Source organism: Meleagris gallopavo, unplaced genomic scaffold (genome assembly GCF_000146605.3).
Source record: "Meleagris gallopavo isolate NT-WF06-2002-E0010 breed Aviagen turkey brand Nicholas breeding stock unplaced genomic scaffold, Turkey_5.1 ChrUn_random_7180001948501, whole genome shotgun sequence".
Taxonomy (NCBI): domain Eukaryota; kingdom Metazoa; phylum Chordata; class Aves; order Galliformes; family Phasianidae; genus Meleagris; species Meleagris gallopavo.
The window spans coordinates 7,385-23,632 of NW_011210228.1; the positions used below are offsets into that span (position 1 = coordinate 7,385).

Genomic DNA, 16,248 nt, shown 5'->3' on the forward strand with positions numbered 1-16,248 from the left:
AAAAAAAAAACACAGAAGCAATCAAACTATGTTGAGAATTCTAGAGTTAGCAGTAAGCTCCTGATGCCAGTGGTGTGCCACTTCCTGCCGCATCCGCACTCAGCGTTTGGAAGTCTCACCTACCAATGTTAAAGCAATTACAACACGGAGGCAAACGGCTGGTTAGTTCTATACGAGCCCCGGTGCAGCCAAACCCTGGTTGTGTCACCAGGACTCAGAGCTCCCGAGGCCGCACTCAGAGCCACGTGCCCCATCTGTGCTGCTGGGAGCCCATGCAGCAGCTCAGGTCCCGGCTGAAGGCACAGCTCGCCACCGACCCGTTACCATTGCTCTGGTACCTCTGAGGACAGCACAGTTCTGTTCCATCTGAGGGCTCTGTGCTCACTCACCTCCTGCACTCAACTCTTCCAAAGCAGCAATGAGCCTGATGGCTTTTTAACGTCAGGTTGGGTTTTAGGGGGAGGGAGGAGGTTTTAGGGGGAGGAAGTTTTTCAGCCAGAAGGTGGTGAGGCAGTGGAACAGGCTGCCCAAGGAGGCTGTGGATGCCCCATCCCTGCAGGCATCCAAGGCCAGGCTGGATGTGGCTCTGGGCAGCTTGGGCTGCTGCTTGGCCACCTGCACACAGCAGGGGGGTCAAAACTCGATGATCATTGGGGTCCTTTTCAACCCAGGCCATTCTGTGATTCTATGATCCCAGCAGTGTCACTGGGTGCTGAAACAAGCACACGGGCGGAGGTCGTGCACAACAGAGCTGGCTGCACCATGGCTCTGTAGGGCCTGGGCACATGAATGAGGAGCAGAGAGAAAAAAGTCTGTTTGTACAGACCTGGCAGAAACGGAACAAGAAAAGCTGTTGTTATGGCTCCACCCTCAGCGTGGAGCCATCAAAGAAACATAAGGCTAGATCAAACGGGGGGCAGTGCTGAGGGAAATGCTGAGGCTCCAAGATGAACACACAGCGTAAGGAGGCAGAGAGACGAAAAGTGGCAAACGCTGTTAAAATCCTTGGGTCAAACCACAGGCATTGTATTCTGCTGCTATGAAATGCCAGAGAAGAAAGGAGGAAGCTTCAAAAGCTCCCTCAAAGCAGCACCCGTGTGCTCAGCCATGGTGCACAGACACGGCCTGTCAGTGTGGCACGTTCTGGGGTTCAAAATGCACCACTGTGTGTAAGCAGCTGGGCTGAGCTGCTGCTCCTGCTGCAGGGACAGCACAAAACCTATGCTGGTCAAACACCGACTGCGTTCTAAAAGCAAAACGGGTTGTTTTCTCTTCTTGAGCATCCTACAGACCTCCAAGTTGAGGTCTCACGTGTCTGGCAGGAAAACATCACCAGACAGCCCCCAGACACACAGTGCAGCTGTGGGAGCCCAGGAGCATCACTGCTGCATGGGAAGCTCAACTCAGTGCCTGCCTGAGCCCTGCTTGGCCTCCATTCCTGCAGGGAATGCAGAGTACAGCACTTACAGCAACATGCAGGTTGTGCCCTCTGCCACCCTCTGTGACACAGCGGAGCCACAGCCCACGTCAGCTCAGGGTGACAGAAGCTTTCAGCTATTTGAGCTGATCAAAGAAACGAAGAGAAAACAGCAAAATGCATCAGCATGTCTGGAAATGGGCTGGAGCTCCAGCCACAGGGCTGGGGGAAAGCATGCTGATGGAAAGCTGACGGACCTTTGCTGGGGAGCAGCGCAATGCTGGAGGTAAGCAGAGGCAGAACTTTCCGCCGCTCCACCTCTTGCAGGAAACCATGATGAGGTCCTTCCAAACAGAACAACGTTTCAAGTAATTTCTGCCTCCCAGGAAGGGCTGCCCCAGAAGGAGGAACGTGCAGACCCTTACCTGCAGGAATAGAGCTGTGCAGCAGTGGGAGCACAGTGCTCTGGTTTAGGGTTAGCAGCGCGCAGCCCGAGGGCTCACCTGCCTCGCTGCACAGAGGAACTCAGTGCTTCCCTTCCCCTGCAGCAGGGGAAGCTGCACGAAGTCTGGGGCTGAGAGAGACAGCTTTGTAGAAACACCGTGGCAGACAGTAGTGGTGTGATGCTACCCCTTGTAGGGAAATTTGTGTTGGTGCTGTAAGGACAAAACTCCTCCACATACACAGCTTTGAGTCACACACTGCTTTCAGCCATATGCATCACCAGGAGCCCCTGTGATGCTCCGACCCCTTACAGAAGGGTTCCCAAAACAGAACCGAGACAAAAACCAACCAACAGTTACTCCACCACGAGAGGTTTTACCACGAGCAATGTCTGTAACTCAGTTTTTTTTAATGGACCACTCCAAAAATCTCCATTTCCCAGTTCTGATGTTAACAGAGCACCAAACATTTGTAAAATCAACTCAGGCACCCGCATCACAGCATGAAGCAGAGGTTAATAAGTTAAAGGAGGAAGCTGCAGGGAATCTGTTCCATTGGGAACAGAAAGAGCAGAGCACCGTGTGACACAGTGCAGCCCTTGCTTTGACACAAGGGAAGCATCTTACCGCTGGGAATCCAAGCACACCTTCCAGGAGCTGTGGCAAAATCCTGGCCGTGGTTGTTAACACACCTCTGCGCACTGCCCGCAGCACAGGACTGCAGCCCAGCTCCCCGCTGTGTGGGCACTCACACACAGCTCTCCCTGCACCTCTGCCCATCACGCTCGCTCACAGAGCATCCATCTCATCTCAGCTGTCCACGCCACCCAGAACGAACACCACCTGCACGGCATACCTTCCTCTGCCCGCCTCCTCCTTCTTCACTTCTTTTTTCACAGCTTCAGGCTGAAAAGTAAAAGTGGGGTTCAGTACCCGTGGCTTCCAGGAGCACCAGCACAGCACTCACACCACGGAGCAGTCACAGCCCGGGCCCACGCTGCTCTACAACCAAGAGGCACACGGCCATGCAGGAAGTGCTGATGCCAACACGTGCAGTGCATCGCTGTGCCTTTATTGCCTCACCTTCTGAGCTGGGTTTGGGTAGAGTTATGGTCTTTAAGACTCGCTAACTCTGTTTTCTGTGATAGAGAACTACCTAAAATGAAGTGACTTCTGAAAAAACACAAGCACCCAGCCAAGCTTTGCAGCCACCTGCTTGTAGTGCAAGGCCACGTGGTCCTGAAAAAAGCATTGAGATTTCTTTCCTAACAGCATTCTACAGGCCGCCTGCAGGCTGTCCTACAGACAGAGCCCAGCTGAGCTCCAACCACACAGCTTGGCATCACAGAATCACAGAATGGCCTGGATTGAAAAGGCCCCCAGTGCTCACCCAGTCCCAACCCCCTGCTGTGTGCAGGTCACCAACCAGCAGCCCAGGCTGCCCAGAGCCACATCCAGCCTGGCCTTGAGTGCCTGCAGGGATGGGGATCCACAGCCTCCTTGTGCAACCTGCTCCAGTGCCTCACCACCCTCTGGGTGAAATAAAGCATCACTGCTTTGCTTACAGAGGGAAATTTATCTATTGGAGGAACGAGTGATGCTGACAGAGCAGCCAAGCTTTGAAGCAAAGGGACCAAATGTAGCCAAACTGCTGGAAGACAAACCAAGCAATAATGGAGCTTCTCCATTCCCTTCAGCCATCAATCCCTTTCTAACCTGCAGTAAGGAGGTGCTTTCCTGCTCTCTTCCCTTCTCTCCTCATCCTTCTTTAAGGAATATTTCATCAGTCAAAAGAGAACCAACGAATGTTTGTAAAAGAGAGACAGGCATGGAGGCCAAGCACACAGCACCGCATCCTTACCACGCTCTGGCACAAAGGCTCTTACCCAGCTCCCCCATCATCCACAAAAGCAAATGCTTCGTGCAAAACCAACGTTACCCCACCGACTGCTCTTTGGGGAAAGGTTGTTCTGTGCCACAGTAAGGTAGTAATGAGAAAAGAAAGCTTACGTCAGCTTGCTGCCTGCTGGGGGACAAGGTACAGGTCAGGGTGTGCTCCCCCATGGTGTACGAGTACTGGTTCAGGAAGCAGAACATGGACCTGGCAGCCTTGGGACTCTCCAGCTGCAGGATTGCCTGAAACAAAGGAAGACAAGCTTCAAACAGTGCTCTTCTACCTTACTTCTGTACTGCAGGGCAAGCTGGAGGGGGTGGCTATGAAAATAACCAGACCGCACTCCCACTGCAGACCCCTCACCTCCTTACCCTGTGACCATCAGGCACTGTGGGATCAGAGCTTTCCAGCTCTATCGTGAAATATTTGATGAATAAAAAAAGCCCACAGCACCATTATGACCCTTCTGCATCTGCCATCAGCCGAACGCTGCCGCAGTGAGAAGAAAAGCCCAGTGTTTTTGTTACGAGGTGGTGCTGCACAGCACGGAGAGCCGCTTACCTTGTTTCTGTTCTTCAGCACAACGTAATGATCGACCTTCCCAAAGCGCAGCCCCACGCAAACCACCTCGAATTCTCTGTACCCTTCCTCTGGTAAGTTCCCCAGGTGCACAAACTGGTGCTGCACCACCTCAGCGTTCACCTAAAGGCAAGGGATGGGCTGCCTCAACCCCAGCAGTGCCTGCAGGGCCAGGGGAGGAGAGCAGCATGGAGAGCATCCATCGCTCCCACCCAACAGCCAGCATTTACTCCTTGAGTTGGCCCACGAAGGCGCACAGAAACGTTGAATTCCAAAGCAGTCTCGGATAAGTGAGCCAGCTCCCGCTTTAGCCTGGAGGAAGCTGAGCACACTTTTACAGCTGGAGTGGCAGCAACTCACCTTCGGGTCGGAGTCTTTGATGATAGCAGTGAATATCGCTTCCTGGAAGGGGGGAAAGGAAAGCTGTAAGATTGAAACTGCAAGACACGGCTTCACTAGCAGCAGCCAGCCAGCAGTCACACACAGCCTAGTGCTAATGACATCTTTCTGCCTGCTTAATTAATAAAACGAGCATAATTTGTGACACCTTGTCATGTTAATATCAGGACACGGGGACCGAGAAAGGCACTGAAGATAACTGGCCTTCACCAGGACAGAGCTGTCAGCTCAACACAGAGCCCTGCTCTGCACTCCAGGGTCAGCACACAGCACACAGCATCAGCACATTCTGCACTTACTTCATCTTTCACACTCCTATGCTGAGGTGCCATAGTGATGCACAGCTGATTCCCATCCAGCGTCATGGGAAAGCAGGTGTAAAACTTCACCATGGACTCTGCAGACTTTTTGTTGATTTCAAGATACGCCTTTTAAAAGGAAGAAAGCACCACAATGAGCAGAGGCTGACAATTACCAGAGCCACCTCACACCAGTGTCTGCCACGTTACGTGCATTAAAGGCGTATCTGCTGCTCGTGTCAGTAGAAACGTCCCCAGATGAGCGCGATACCTTTTTATGAGATGACACAATTAACACATCTCTCAGCCCTCCGAATGGCTTTGCCAGGTTGGAAACTTCCTCCACTGAATATCCTTTCTCAGGCAGGTTTGAAACCAGAACCACGCACACATCATCAGCTTCCTGCAAACAAAGGGAAGTGTCACTGCTCCTCCTCCAGCCCGGGTGGAAACTGCTGGAAAGGCAGTGAGCAAGAGTGGGCAGACCATGGGGAAGGACCATAGCATCTGGGTTGAAAAGGAGCACAAAGCTCATCCAGTCCCAACCCCCTGCTGTGTGCAGGTCACCAACCAGCAGCCCAGGCTGCCCAGAGCCACATCCAGCCTGGCCTTGAATGCCTGCAGGGATGGGGCATCCACAGCCTCTCTGGGAAAGGCAGACATCTGCCAAAGTGCAGGCAGCCAGGAGGAAACCTGCCCTTCCTCCCAAGAAATCAGCAGAGCATTTCAAGCAGAGGTTTGCAGGCAGCAGATGAGCAGGGAAGCAGCCCCAGAACGAAGCCCCATCACACTGACCTTGCTGCCCAGCTCTGCTGCTTCTTCGCTCTTCACAGTCACTGCAGAAGCTTCTATGCAATAAAACAGACAGGAGAGGGGTGTTACTTCCGTAGCTGTGCACATCTCTTCAGCTGCAGCAGAGCTTTAAGGACGTCTGGTGTTATCCTTAACATTTTATCGCTGCTGTTGTGGTGAAAAACAAGAGAGCCACGTGCAAGAGCTCTCAGGAAGAACAGTCTTAAGGAAGAACCAAAGAAACACCTCAACGTTGTGCTGGTTCAATTCACCACAGCAGAAAGACTCAGGACAGAAATGAAGAAACCTGTCAGTTTGCAGCTCACCTCCATCAATTAAAGCTTCCTTCTGCCCATCCGAGCCCGCCGGCACCGCCTGAAGCACCTGGGCAGCTTTCTCTACAAAAGTAGAGTTAAAAAAATAAACTCTCAAGATATCACAGCATTAAACTTCACTGACAAGGAGCAGAGGTCTAACAGCAGGATTACCCGGTAACGGCGCAGGGTTGCCCACAGCTTTGGACTGAGCCTCTCCTGCCTTCGTGGGCTCTGTGACACCATCGTCCCCTTCTGCAGCACTGCTGGCCTCGACCAGCTCACCTTCCTCAGCTCCCACCCCACTTTCCGGTGAGCTCTGAAGGTCTTTTGATTCATTTTCTTCCGACTGGTCTGGAAGGAAGCGGCAGAAAAAAGGGTTCTTCAGTTGCGTGCACTGCACAGAGCAGAGCTGTGAGCCCTGGGTCGTCCTGCTGCAAATCCCCACTCGCTGCCACAGAGGAGGAAACGTGCACGCAGGAGCAGCCCCACCACCACCACCTCCTCCCTCCAGAGCCCTGCGTGACCTCCTTTGTCTTACCTGCAGTGTCTGAAGTCTTCTTGGCTTTACTCTCTTTGGTCCCCACGGGCTTCTTGGTTTTCTCCTTTTTGCCTAGGTGGAACATCCAGCCACAGGTCAGTCGAAATGCTTCTCTCTCAAATCCTAATTTGTGAGCATTCAAACCAGAGAGCACAAAAAGGCACAGAGAAGAGCTCGACCTGCAGCAGCCGTGACCAAAAAGCACCAAAACTGAACCTGTATGGCAACCAACAGCAGTCGCGAAGGAAAGCCAAAGCAGCTTTGGTGCTGAGCTCATCTCAGCTTCTGCTGACCAAACTGCTGCAGAAGGTTTGCTTCCTCCTCCTTTCAGGACTGTGAACTGTTCGTTTACGGAGGATGAAGCCAGGTGTTACCAGACAGACAGACAGACAGACAGTTCAAGCTACAGAGTACAGGCACAGATCAATTCCTGCATCTCCTGCTGGTGCCTCAGGGCTTTTGTGGGTTGGTGTTTCAAGTCAGCACGGCAGGGATCCACCCAAGGGATGGACACCCCAGTACAGCTCTCACTACTGGAAAAAGGCACTCACAGAAAACCAGACAGATGGGAACAAACTGAGAAGGCAACAGGAGAGATAGCACAGATGAGAGGTGGACAAAACCTCACCTGCAATCATTTTTGTCGTCTTGGTGGCGGCGGCGGAGGTGGTTGGGTGTTTTCTATTAAAAGCAGGAGGGGAAAAAAAATAAAGAAAACTGAGTTTCAAATACAATTAATGAATGTGAGCAGCTAAACATGTTCCCAAACCAGCAAAACTCAAAAAGAAAACACAAATCCGTTTAGTTTGCAGTGGCTCTAAGGAGCAGAGACATGATGGAGGTAACGGCAGGACTTACTTGGTGCTTGAGGCCACTTTCTTGATGATCCGAGTCTTCTTTCTGACACTTGTTTTGGCCTGGAGGAGAAGGAGGAACGTCAGTGCCCCATTCACACAGGCTGCTCCTCTCACTGCTCAACTACTGCAGATGGCAGTTTAACTGAGAAAAACATCAAGCTGGAATTGGGATTTGTGAGAGGGGTTTCCTGTCTACCTCAGACTGCAGTTGGTACGAAGGACATGTAAAATACAAGTGCTAAAGTCACTGCTTTCCTTGCGAAGATCAGTTTCTGGATCAAAATAGCAAGGCAGGCACACACAGTGCTCACCAGCACCCCGTTACCTGGCTGGGAGATGCTTTGGGCTTCTCTGCGACGCTGATCTTCACCTGTTTCCCATTCACCAGCACTGGCACAGTTTCACCATATTTCACAGCTGCTATCACTGCCTCCTTGTAGTTCATTTCCAAGTAGGCCTAAAACAGAGGCACCTTCAGCCCTCGTTGCTGCAGCTCTTTGCAGGAGCTGCTCACAACCGCCCCTATTCCTCTCTATCCTCACTGCTGAAGCCTGGATAAAGCAGCCCAGCTCCTCGCGCAGCACCACGCAGTAACGCAGTGCGCACCCCCAGCTAAGCCACGACCACACACCCCACTTCTGATGTCGAACTCCTATCCAGAAGGACGAGCTGAGGGTTCAGGAAGAGGTTCTCAGTGTCTGCCCATCCCGCCGGCAGGGAACTGACCTTGTTCCTGGAGCGGAGCACGATCAGGTCGCTGACTTTGCCGAAGGGCTGCACGATCTTTTTGATGTCCTGGTCTGAAAAGCCATCGTCTGGTAAGTTGGAGATCTGAAGGACCGTCCCACAGTTCAGCAGCTCCTCTCTCAACAGCTGCACATTACAGACAAAGCTAAAGATCAGCACTTTCCACGTCTACTCCCACGAGAGGCAGGAGGACACGACGTGTAACAGAGCTCGCTCTGAGCCCGAAGCACACAGACCACTCAATGTGCTGTAGTGCTTGGGGTTTGGCCTTCTGGGCACAAAGGCAAACCCACTGTGCCAAATGGAGAATGCTCGAGCTGGAAGGGAGCTCACTTACAGACCACCCAGCTGCCAAAATGCCACGGCAGGGATGGCAGCACTGTGCACAGCACTACAGGGCACTGCGCAGCGCCACTGAGCTCGTACAGCCACACACAGCCTTTCTGCTTTGATGCAGAGCTAAGCACCTCTGCCATCCCTGGGCTGTACGGGCGAGGAGCTGCACAGCCCCACAGCCCTCCTTTCAATGCTGCCTCCCAGCATCGGAGGCCAGGAACTACCAAGAATGGCAGAGGACATCAATAATCACCCGGTTATACGGAGCAGCACGAGGCCTGCTGGGCCCTGCAGGAGAGTCCTCCTCCTCCTCTTCCACCTCCTTCTCTTGGGGCAGTTCATCACTTTGAGGAGAGGAGCCGGGTGCAGGCGGAGGAACCGCGTCCTTCTTTACGGCCTTCACAGCGGTGCTCGTTTTGGGGGGTTTTCTTCCCATTCCCAGGCACCTTCCCTGCTGCTCCGTGACAGGGTGCTGACTTCCCTGAGCCCGACGCCCCAGGTGCGGATGCTTGTGATGATTTGTGCTTGTTGAACTCGGCCACAAAGCCGGGTCCCAACGTTTTCATCACCGCCTCCAGAGCTGCCTTCCTGTCTGCCAAGGGAAGGGAAAAGAAGCCTGCTTTTGTCTTTGCTTTACCTCTGCTGCTGCTCAGCTCACTGCAGCTTCGGTTTCCTCCAGACCTGATGTTATTGTGCCACTTTTCAATGGTCTGACACACCTTCAATCTCCTGTACCACATCTTTTGGTGGAGATCAGTGGAAATGATGCCCCATCCCTGGAGGCATTCGAGGCCAGGCTGGTTGTGGCTCTGGGCAGCCTGGGCTGCTGGTTGGCGACCTGCACACAGCAGGGGTTGGAACTGGATGAGCATTGGGGTCCTTTTAACGCAGGCCATTCTGTGATTCTATGATTCTGTGATCATTTGCCCCAACCTCTCTCCCCCAGGAGCTCTCTTGCAGTTTGTATCCTTAAAGCTGACAAACTACAAAGCCAACAAAACCTCCAACATTGCAGTATTTTGGGCAGAGACCACCCCGGCTGGATTTACTCACCATTTCCTACAGCTATTGAGCAGAGAGCTGAGCAGAGAGCTGAGCAGAGAGCCACTGGGCAGCCTAACAAACTGAACCAGATCCTAGGATGCTGCACAGAATCACAGAACAGCCCGGGTTGGAAGGGACCTCAAAGATGATGAAGCTCCAACCCCCCCCACACCAATGCAGGGCCGCCAACCTGCACATCTCACAGCAGCCCAGGCTGCCCAGGGCCCCATCCTTGCTGGCCTCGAACACCTCCAGGGATGGACGGGGATCCACAGCCTCTCTGGGCAGCTGTTCAGCACCTCCCCACTCTCACAGCAAACAACTTCCCCTGACACCCAACTGAAATCTGCCCTCCCTCACCTTCCAACCATTCCTGCTGTTTCTCCCCTTTCCAAGAGCTGATCCCCTCCCGTCTGCAGGCTCCCTTGAGGTCCCGCAGGCTGCACTGAGGTCACCCCGCAGCTTCTCTTCTCCATGCTGAACAGCCCAGCTCCCTCAGCCTGGCTTTGTGGGGAGGTGCTGCAGTCCCCACAGAAAGCCCTTTAAGCACCACCCCTTTATAACAACTAAATCCTCCACAAGAACCTCCCGAACGCCCACCCCGAGGCCACGACCCGCCCAACCAACAGCATCTCACTGTACCCTGGGATCTGCTGGCCCTCCTCGACGACCAGTCATTGCTGGAGGAGCGCTGCGGCCGCGGGCTGCCCCTCAGGGGGTTCCTGGACCTCTGAGGTGACCGTGACCAGTGCCTGGGGCTCAGGCGTCGCACCGGCCGGGGGCTTCGGCTCCTGGGTCGTGCTGGGCGGTAGCGGCCCGGGCTCCTGGAGCGTGAGCGGGAGTGACGGGGAGCATGGCTGGAGCCTGCGGGCCTCGGGCGCCTGGGGCCGGGGCTGGCCGAGTTGGAGCGGTGCTTGGGAGTCTGGTTCTCCTTCCTGTCCGCGGCATTCCTAAGGAAAGAGAGGCTTCTGGTGAGTTCCGACATGGTAGAAAATCATAGAGTCGCTGAATGGGGTGGGTTGGAAGGGATCTCAAAGAGAGAAGAACCATGGAATGCTGGGCTTGGGTTGGGAGGGTCCTTAAAGGTCACAGAACCATGGGATGGCTTGGGTTGGAAGGGTCCTTAAAGAGCACAGAACCAGAGAATGCTGGGTTGGGATGGAAGGGTCCTTAGAGGTCACAGAACCATGGGATGGCTTGGGTTGGAAGGGTCCTTAAAGAGCACAGAACCAGAGAATGCTGGGTTGGGATGGAAGGGTCCTTAGAGGTCACAGAACCATGGAATGGCTTGGGTTGGAAGGGTCCTTGAAGGTCACAGTACCATAGAATGCTGGGGTTGGGTTGGAAGGGTCCTTAAAGAGCATAGAACCATGGAATGTTGGGGTTGGGTTGGAAGGGTCCTTGAAGGTCACAGAACCATGGAATGCTGGGGTTGGAAGGGATCTCAAAGATAGAAGAACCATGGAATGCTGGGGTTTGAAAGGTCCTTGAAGGTCACAGAACCATAGAACGCTTGGGTTCCGAGGGTCCTTAAAGGTCATAGAACCATAGAATGACTTGACTTGGGTTGGAAGGGTCCCCAAAGATCACAGAAGGCCAAAATCATATAACAGTTGGGTTGGAAGGCATCCTAAGCCCCCCCCAATCCCACCCCCCATCATCTCAGGCTGCCCAGGGCCCCACAGCCCTCTGAGCGGTGTTACCCAAAGCGTTCCAGAAGAGCCATGGCACGCACCAAGCCACAGCAGCCTGGCCTGCCCCTTGCCATTGTCCTGCCCATACTGAGTTGTTTTTGTTGTTAACTCAGTGTTCAGCTTCTCAGGATGTGTAATTGATGGGAAGCCACGGGACAAGCAGCAGAAGCAAAAGCCCCATCGCTCCTATCTGCACTTCAGTTGAAATACGTACATACATCGGAGCAATAAAACAACCCAAACTCACTGAGATTCCTTTAGCTGCTCTGCTGAGCTGGCTCGAGGAGTTCTGTGTTAACACAACACTGGTGTTACTAAGGAACTGGGGACAAAAGCTGCTCTGATGGCCCGTGTGATTGTACCACAGAAAGGGAACGGCAAGGCCAATACAGCCCGGCAGTAAACAAAGCTGGAAAACGAATCGGGTTAATGAGCACTTGCAGCAAATTAAGAAGAAGCTGTAATCAAGGAGTGGTTACCGCTTTGAAGAGCGAGACTCGGGGTTCCAATCGGGGTACCTGTGGGTGTCAGAAACACGGCTGTCAGCGAGGAGATTCCATCCTCACCCAAACGCAGCTCCCAGGGAACGCTGCAGCTCAGCCCCCAGGCTCCCACCCCCACCCCCACCCCACACTGGGCTCAGTTTCACACTGGGAGCCCCACCCGCAGGACCCCCGTGCACAGAAAACACGTTTTCCCCCCCCGTTTTGAAACAAAAGCCTTACTGTTGTCGCAAGTGGCGGCAGCTCTCGATGTGGGAAGGGGTGTTCTGGTGCAGGATCCAGTCCTGGGGGGAGAGAACACAGCACAGGGGGTGGGTGAGCACACAGCACGCCCACGTCGGGCCACAAGCTGCAGTGCCATCATGCCTCCCCTCCCATCGCCAGCCCTACCAGCAAGGCAGCGAGGTCAGACTGCTCTCCTGGCACCGGCATCCTTGGTGCCGGAGCTGAAACACGCAACGACGGGGGGAGGCTGCTGCAGAACACAGAGCATAACTGCCTCCGTGGCTGCTGGGCTGCGTGAGCCCACATGTTGTGCTGTGCTGTGCTGAGCTGCCAACACGATGCACCACCAGGAGGGCCCCGGAGCTCCAGCCCCAGCACGGCTCACCCTGCCCAGCACCATCACTGCCAACCACACCTTGATCCCAGAGCTCATCACGCACCTCACCGGCCCCACGATTGCTCTGGAGGAGAGCTGTGACCAAAGCCCTGCTTGGGGGGGGGTGAAGCACAACACAGCGCCAGCCCTCAGAGCTGGGAACTCCTCCACGTGTTTGAGGGAAGCACAAAGGCACGGGTAGCTCTGCAGACCGTCCTCAAATGACAGCGCTGAGCTGATGACGGGAACTGAACCTGCTGCTGGAGGCTGGCAGTGGACAAGCACTGAGCCCTGCAGGCAGCACCCACTGCGGTGCTTTGGGGAGCGCAGCAGCCGCCTCGCAAACCAGGGCTGCCCTGACAGCACGCACAGCCCTTCCAATTGCAAGCTGGCCGCTAACAAAGGACAATAAAACCGTTCTAAGACTCCACAAAGCACTCAGCTGGCGGGAAGTTGCTCACGGGCTGCAAGGCCAACACGGTGCTTCGATGGGAAGTTGGCGATGGCTTCCTCAAAGCGTGCCAGTGGGGAACACCGTGTGCCCAGCACACCACTGGTTGGGTGCTCGTAAAGAAACCAGAGCTATTTCCAGTTCCTGAAGCAGTATCAGCCAGTCCACGTGTCACAGCGAGGGAAGGGCAGGGGAGCAGGCTGCTGGAACAACCTGCAGGCTCACAGCAGCACTGCCTGCACAGCACACACAGCAGCAGCAGGGCAGCACTACGAGCTCTGTGCATCCCAGCTGCGCTGCTGGAGAGCAATCCCAGCCTTCAGCTCACAGTGATCCTCCTTCCCAACAAGCTCACGTCCTCCTCTTCTTCCAGCCTTCACTGCAGCGATGCATCCTGACACCGTCACAGCAGCCTCCATGTGTGCTATCCCTCCTCTCCAGCCGACTCCTGGCCTCTCCAGCAGTGACCACAGGGGCGGCCCCAGCACCGGTGAGGGCTGCAGGGACCTCTGCGCATCACCCAGCCCAGGAGCCTCACCACCCACCTGTTAAAGCAGGGGGCAAGCACCGCAAGGTTGGGTGTCAGGGGAAGCTGTTTGCTGTGAGAGTGGGGAGGTGCTGAACAGCTGCCCAGAGAGGCTGTGGATCCCCGTCCATCCCTGGAGGTGTTCGAGGCCAGCAAGGATGGGGCCCTGGGCAGCCTGGGCTGCTGTGAGATGTGCAGGTTGGTGGCCCTGCATTGGGGGGGGTTGGAGCTTCATCATCCTTGAGGTCCCTTCCAACCCGGGCCGTTCTGTGGTTCTGTGAAGGCGTGGTGCTGGGCTGGGGGCACAGAGCTGCTGCTGTGTTACCATCCCCCGTGGGTTGGAAATGAGGCGGCCGAAAGCAGAAGTCACACTTCAGTGCTCCACTATCGCCACTGCTGAAGTGAAAGAGAAGCGTTCACAGCATGCTTTACCCTGCTGGGGAGGCTGTCAGAGAACAGCAAGGTGAGGTTCCACCTGACAGAGGGCAGGATCATTCTTCATCAGGACAGAGACGTCCTTCTGCTGACCCACTGTGTACAGCAGCACTGCAGTGCTTCTCGTGGGTCTCTTCCAGAGCAGAGCTGTGCCACACAGCGCTGCCCTCAGGTGCAGGCAGCTCCATGGAGAGGCATCCAAGGTGTGCTCAGATGACAGGACGAGAAGCACAGACATATTTGGGTGTGTGACACTCCAGACAGAGCTCTCGATTTTGCTATGCTGAGATCTCTCAGAGGTGTTTCAGCCTTGGTTTCATCCAAGCAATGCCAAATACCCAAGAAAAACAGGCAGATGCTGCAGGGCACGTCAGGCTGGGCTCCACGTGGGACAGGCAGGCTGGGGGCCAAAGGGACACAGCCTGGGGATGCAGAGATGGAGCAGTGGGGTCACGGCTCTGACATGGGCTGTCCTCCATGGGCACTGCAGCCGTGTGGGACTGCACTGCCAAAGAGTCACAACAAAATAAATGCTCATCATGAGCGCTCTGAACTCTAAGTCAGCAGCGCTGTAACTCTGCTGTTAGACGTGGAGTCTCTTTTAGTGCTGCTAAGAAGGTTCTTCTCATTCGATACGCTCCGTAACTCAGCACCTGCTGTGCTGTGAGCCATCGCTGCACTTCTTTCCAAACACACCACCATATCCAGATGCTGCACTGCAGGACTCAGCCAGTGGGGAAATAGTGGAGGCAGGTGGAGGTTGGACCCGGTGCTCTCAGGACTCTTCCAACCTCGGCGATTCCACGATCAAACCTTCCCAGTTTGCCCCGTCACAAAGGCAGCAGTTTGCAGCACAGCATCCCAAAGGCACGCATCGCAGCAGGAACTGCCACCTCCCAAAGCAGCTCTGTGCTCCCACAGAGCTCAGCTCAGGGAGGGAGGAAAGGCAGCGATGTCAACATGGGAACCCACACTGGGACACAAAGCCACAGCCCCGCAGCTCCGAGGAAAACTCAGCTCCCCGGCAGCGCCTGCAACCCGTCGAGCAGGAGGCTCAGTACTTCAGCAGCTCACACAGGAACAGAGGGCATTTCCCCGAGCGCTCTGCCCGGCGGTTAACACAAATCCTCACGTGCTGCCTGTTCCATTTTAGACATTCTTCTCTGAAACGGAGCTTCCCCTTCAGTGTCCCAACCCGCCGTCCTGCCGCAGTTCTTCCTGACCAGGACAGCTTCAGCGCTGCGACGTCCCTGGTGCAGCTGGCAGCGCTGCAGCAGCCACTGACCGCCTGCGCTGCTGCAACCTTGCACGGCTTTGCCCCACACCGCTTCCCGTCTGTCGAAAGCTACTTCAAATTCCAACGCACGGCACTGATAACAAACCACGCTGTTATTTCAAGTTACGTTCCTATGGGTTTCGACACATCTCAGCTCCTTCAAGGAACACCTATAGCTTTCAGGATTCTCTTCTCTCTCTCCTTCCTTCCTCTTCTTCCACCAAGGGCTGATGCTGCTCGTAGCTCGGCAGCCCGGGTGGCTGGATGGAGTGCTGTGTGCACGGCTCGCAGCTGGGAGCCATCCCTGGGGACAGCCGGGGTGACGTTCGTACAGACGAGCAGCGCTCTGTCAGCATCGGCTCTGCAGCTGCAGGGCTGAGCACACCAACGTCTCACCTGCCCCGCTGGCTCAGCACAGCACTGCCGACAACCAGGCAGCGTCAACGGTTTAAGCAGGTGACGAAGGGTTTGTTCTGCTGCTCGAAATCCAAAGGCAGACCTCGGTTTTAACACGAGAGCAACCCAAACAACGCGCACGAGGCTGGAAACAGAGCACGCTGTGCGGCACGGAGCTAATCCCGCACCGACACCGCTTCTCACCGTCTGACACCGGCACATCAGCACTCAGACTGCCGAGCGGCAGCACAGCCAGTAAGCATCGGCTCGCCACACAGAGCAGCGGGTAAGGAGCTGGGTACAACTATGGCAATAATCTTTAAAGACACTCACCTTCATACGAGCGCATTCTACGTTACACAGAGAACACATATGTGGGAATATTCTCGGCGACGTCGCATAGTAGTCATTCATCATTGACGGGGTGGGCAAGCGTTTGATCTTCTGCGAGTCAGACTGCAGGAAGGATGGGAGCCACGACGCCTTCACAACGCCAAAGGGGGACTTAATGGGCCCTTCGGGCTGCGTCTGGAAGGGCTTCTGCCCCATCCCGGAGCTCTGGGCGCTGGGCTGGCTGCTCCCGGCCTCGTGCTGGATCCTGTCCCGCTGCTCCAGGATGGCCAGCAGCTCTGCCGAGAAGGGCGGCTGGGGGAGGGCGGGCACGACGGGCTGCGAGATGAGCGGCGGCACGACGGGCTGCGCCA

General features: G+C 55.1%; 1 protein-coding gene across 1 annotated transcript in view; it reads right to left on the bottom strand.

The window, feature by feature from the left end:
* ZNF638 (zinc finger protein 638) overlaps positions 1-16,248 on the bottom strand; it is a 29,738-nt gene that overhangs the window by 5,372 nt on the left and 8,118 nt on the right. Inside the window, 20 exon segments of the mRNA XM_031557692.1 lie at positions 2,717-2,766; positions 3,871-3,996; positions 4,316-4,456; positions 4,694-4,735; positions 5,032-5,160; positions 5,303-5,434; positions 5,827-5,879; positions 6,150-6,221; positions 6,312-6,491; positions 6,679-6,750; positions 7,307-7,359; positions 7,537-7,595; positions 7,861-7,992; positions 8,262-8,408; positions 8,872-9,039; positions 9,041-9,210; positions 10,305-10,612; positions 11,836-11,874; positions 12,082-12,143; positions 15,878-16,240. Coding sequence (XP_031413552.1) covers positions 2,717-2,766; positions 3,871-3,996; positions 4,316-4,456; positions 4,694-4,735; positions 5,032-5,160; positions 5,303-5,434; positions 5,827-5,879; positions 6,150-6,221; positions 6,312-6,491; positions 6,679-6,750; positions 7,307-7,359; positions 7,537-7,595; positions 7,861-7,992; positions 8,262-8,408; positions 8,872-9,039; positions 9,041-9,210; positions 10,305-10,612; positions 11,836-11,874; positions 12,082-12,143; positions 15,878-16,240 — 2,498 coding nt within the window.